The sequence below is a fragment of the Tuber melanosporum genome, assembly GCF_000151645.1.
Source record: "Tuber melanosporum whole genome shotgun sequence assembly, scaffold_187, strain Mel28".
NCBI classification, from domain to species: domain Eukaryota; kingdom Fungi; phylum Ascomycota; class Pezizomycetes; order Pezizales; family Tuberaceae; genus Tuber; species Tuber melanosporum.
Genome location: NW_003298849.1, coordinates 23,391 through 27,927, shown reverse-complemented (window position 1 = coordinate 27,927; position 4,537 = coordinate 23,391). Strand labels below are relative to the sequence as shown.

The 4,537-nt window shown below is 48.4% G+C and overlaps 1 protein-coding gene; it reads right to left on the bottom strand.

Annotated features, from left to right (window-relative positions):
* Positions 1-292: 292 nt before the first annotated feature.
* GSTUM_00003709001 (uncharacterized protein) lies at positions 293-1,244 on the bottom strand. XM_002837346.2 has 3 exons: positions 1,155-1,244; positions 571-1,105; positions 293-517 (listed from the first exon to the last, which is right to left on the bottom strand). The coding sequence occupies exons 2-3, from the start codon at positions 938-940 to the stop codon at positions 420-422; spliced, it is 468 nt and encodes a 155-aa protein (XP_002837392.1). The 5' UTR covers positions 941-1,105; positions 1,155-1,244; the 3' UTR covers positions 293-419.
* Between the last annotated feature and the right edge of the window lie 3,293 nt (positions 1,245-4,537).

Here is a 4,537-nt window from a genome sequence, read left to right as displayed (position 1 = left end):
TGGAGAAAGGGATGTTTTCAGGCGGAAGGAGTACTGTTGTTTGTTCTTATAACAGTCAAAACTCGTAAAAGACCGGAACAGGAAAATGAGATGGCACTGCGCGCAAAACACTAAATATCGCCGAAAACTCCCCAGCTAGGATAAACGTTTTAGGCAAGACTCCTTGTGGAAACGCCAGAGAATAAAAACGATCATTGATAGTAGACATCCAATCCTGGACTAAAATACGGAGCAAATAATAATAATAATAAATGAAAATAACAATAATAAAGGTAATAATGATAATGATAATGGTGCTAATATGAATGACCCAGGTGTTGAACAGGGAAACGTACAAAAATGTGCTTGGAAGCAAGGAAACGAAACGAAGACAGAAAGAATCCGCTGTTGCTGGTCAGGCACCGGCACTGCACATCCGCCTAAGAGCCAGGGAACTCATAATCATAATCCTTAGGCTTGGGGGTTCTAGGATCGCAACATATATCGACGACGACGACTCGTCCCGTGTGTTTCTCCTCTAGGGCTATAGATTAGCTATATCTCGAATAGGAAAGAGAAAGAAAGACGCACCAGGTGGTATCCTCCAGTCCCCTCGATTAACTACCTCCGTAAGTCCTGATGGCTGCACACCTCTCTCAATGCTCAGAGCTATAAGACCCCAGAATATTGCAGGATCGCCGGCAGCTTTGAGTGCCTGCGAATCACCGCACTCTCGAACATTGGAGGCGCCTGCCAGAGCCTTCAACCAGGAAAGCTGGGTATTCACCATCGGGTTTATTTGGTCACCGACAAACCGCAGAGTGCATTTGCCATCGTGGACCTCGGGCCTCAAGACCTGCCAGGAATATGTATCCACCCCTTCACTTAGCACCGAAAAATCTCCACGTGCGGTATAAATGGACTTCTGAGAGTATATCCGGCTGGTAGTTAGGACTGTCATCGTGGTGTGAAGGGCTTTGTGCTCAAAATTTTCACTCGATTCGACCAATATGCCGCCGGAGTAGTGGTAAAAATTCGTTGAGAGCAATTGCCCGAGCTGTCCACGCTCGGGGAGTTGGGGGTTGGTGAGGCCATGCTCTCTAATGCGGATATAGTACGGAACACCCTGAAAATCCATTAAACTACGTACCCCAACACTGGTGCAAGAGTTTTACCATAATTGAGAGGGGCGGCACACTAGTTGCGAACAAGTTGTGAAAGAGGAGAGATGTTTAGGGAGGAAGGTTTTGTAGGAATGAGGTATGTGGTATTGCTATCGGCCATCAATACTTTGGTGAGCGAGTTTTACTTTATACCGAATCCTGAGGGTTCCTGTTGAAGAGCCGCATAAGACTGGGTGTGGTATAAGGTAAACTTATGGTGTGTGTGCCGTGGTGCGTGTAGAGTATGGTACTGTACAGTACTATACGCGTCTCTCAATGTGCTGCACCACGCAAGCGACGGGCAGCGTCCACGGTTCGGCTTCCTAGACCCAGACCAAGAACAAACGTTGCCCGCCCGATATTCTCGCACATTCGAGTATCTTACAGTCCGGGAAACGTGAAAACAATTGCAGGACCGTCCCCGAGTGCTGTGCTCCACCTTTCCCCAAAGTCTTCGGAGCGTGAGTTACGTGTCCGTGGTCAAGTCAAGGATAATAAATATATTGAACAAGTCACGGCAGTTCCCGCAAAAAATCCAGCGCGGTGGAGCTATCAACCATACAATAAGTGGATCACTTATTCATTCCCCATTCTGGAGACTTTAAAAAACGTCGAGTACTGGAATGCCACGGGGCCCCCCCCCCGTCATTACCTCTCTCACCTCTCTCAGAGAGCTTAACCATGTTCCCAAATGTGCTGCTGCGCCAAAACTAGGGATACTCTCGAGTCAAGCCTACCAATATGTTCTGGTCTCCACAGCGTTTGCTCAACCCTAGTGTAGGGGCAGAATATGAAATACCATACCATTACAAGTATATCAGCTGATCGAGGTGCGGGTCGCCGTTCCTGGGATTGGGGTTCCCGTGACTACTTCTCATACTTGTACGAGTACATTTAGCCATCTCAGACGAGCCCGGGGAGTGTATTGCTTGCCTTATACTGCCCGGCTACTCTGGTCACAGGTTCTGGTTCAGACCCTTCCCGGAGCCCAAAGCCGTCAGGGCCAGTGCGCACAAATTATTATCTTCTTGCATACTGAACAACGTCGCCGAATTCGAGTCGCCGAATTCGAGTCGCCGAACTCGATTCGGTTGACGAAATACCATGGGACTCCGGAGAATCCCTTGCTGGTATTTGCCGAATGGGGGTTTGAATTCTTAGGCGGCGGCTCACTCATTCGCGTAGATCGGCTTCGCACTAACATTCCTCTGACGCGAGTTCACCCAGGTGATCGATGTCTACCTTCTACCCAAAGCGGCTTTGACAAAGCTCCCGGAGAATCGTAAGACTGCATTGGCGTCTCGCCTGATGGATACCGGTGGTAGACGACGTGGAGATGAGAAGGGCAAGCAGCCTCCCCAACTTTGCAAGGAGGAAGTTGTCCAAATTTCCGCTTTTGATCTCCTCTCTTTATTTTGGGGGAACTCGCACAGCTTGCTCGGGTGCTTGTGGAGGGCTCGTAAGTTATGGATTGAGATGGAGCATGGGGACGAAGGTGCCCAGAGACCCTCATTGACCATCAGGAGCAGAGCAAACTAATCAAGCAGACGAGAGGGAGGGGTGGCCGTGTATTACTGATCAAGTTGAATATTTTTGGCCTGGTTCTCCCAGAGAGACGGTGAAAAGCCCGGCGGGAGAGCGGATACAGATTTACGGAGGGAACAGATTGAGGTGCGGCAGGCCAAGATCTTGGAAGCTTATATCCGAGTGGAAATCTTGTCTAGTCAACGACGGCAGAACATTCGTTCTGAGGGGTGGCCACAATCGAGGTTCTTAGATATAGGGATGAAAGTTTCCCCTTCATCGGATAGGTTGGTGGCAATTCGTGAAGGGCATACCGGGAAAAGTACCTATATGGTGTGCCAGGTGCGACTCTATTTTCTGACAGGCGATGAATTGATAGGGGGTAGTGTTCATACGAATCAACCCCTCCTTCCACGTATTTCCAAACATCTTTTGGAGGTGACCGCTGAGTTAGAGTATGCTCTAGATATCAGGGTCGTCGCCTCGTTTACGTTTTTCTCGCGCAATTCCAGATAAGGGAGTAATTGACCGAAAATGGAGGAACTTCGAGGGTAAATGATCCTGAGGTGGAACAGTGTTTCATGGATTGTTGGAAGGCGCAGGAGAGGGACTCGGCGAGGTTGATAGTAGGCACCACATCAAAATCAAGAAGGAGAAAAGACGCCTGCGAAAATTTTCTGATGGGAATAATCTGATTGGAGGGCTGCGGCACAGGAAGGACGAAGTTTGGATGCATGTTTCCCCGGAAAGCCAGGGCTGTGTAAGGGATGATGGAGAGGGAACTCAGGGAGCTGCCATGCGAGATAGCGATAATAAAAAAAACAGACGAGAGCGGGGTGATTGGGGCAATTTTGCACAGTGTCTCGTGCATTAGTATCATACATACCTAGACTGATGTGATAGGTTGAGATCTTATTATGGATGCCAGGAATTCTCCTGATATCGGGCTATGGAGATGACCTCCCGGCCCAAGCGCAGGTAAACCATCCACTGACGGTATTGCGATAGAAGCCCGCATTCCATTTGTATCATACAATTGCTCTTAGGACTATATGGACAAAAAATCGGCCCCATTGCCAACATTATGCTTGATAGGCTTAGGGATTTGTAGACCAACCTTTCGAGGGTGGGGTGGGGGTTACACTTCCAGATAGATACAGGTATTGAACGAAGTAACCTTAGTCTAAACCGGTATGGTTTGTTTGTTTTTCTGTTCCTCCTGCTACCTGCCTTCTACAAAGACGCTTCCCCTAGTTCCGAGCCATCAATCGCCATTAGCATCACTCCGGGAGTGGGAGATTTACAAGTACAGTACTTCACATTTTTTGGGTCGGCAAGTTCCGCGCCAAGGTAACTTTCGTTCTGTCAATAGCAACCTACGCCTCAGAGCTTCCACGATTGCAAAGCATTGACCTCAGGCGAAATTTTGGCTACTAGTTTGATAGGGTAGGCAGAATTTATTCTAGTCAACTGTTTTCTAAGGGTACTTTCCTCCACCGTTGGTTCTCGATGGAGTAGTTCTTTCTCTGTATAGTTTTTTAGATGATGACGACGACTGATCATCCAAATGGCGAACGAACGACAATCGTCGCTAAAACAAGAGCCGTGTGTTAGAGGAAGGAGTTGAGGAATCTATCGTGCGCGAGAGTACACAAAAAGGGTAATAGAGTTCTTACCGGAGATTCCCATAATCGTCTGTTGGTGTCGATACCGGTACTTCAAGGATTAAGGTGGATGGAATTATTGAGGGTCTTCCGCAGTATGACGCCGGTAGTCTTATCTGGACCTCCATGGGGTTGTGTGGGTGGGACTACCACGAGAAAATCACAATGGCTGATCATACTCGAAGGGCATTTCGAGCGTTCCCTGAC

Coding starts and splice junctions, on each gene's coding strand:
- GSTUM_00003709001 (XM_002837346.2), bottom strand. CDS start 940: ATGACAGTCCTAACTACCAGCCGGATATACTCTCAGAAGTCCATTTAT. Junction 518..570: donor GGACTGGAGGATACCACCTG/GTGCGTCTTTCT, acceptor CTATAGCCCTAG/AGGAGAAACACACGGGACGA.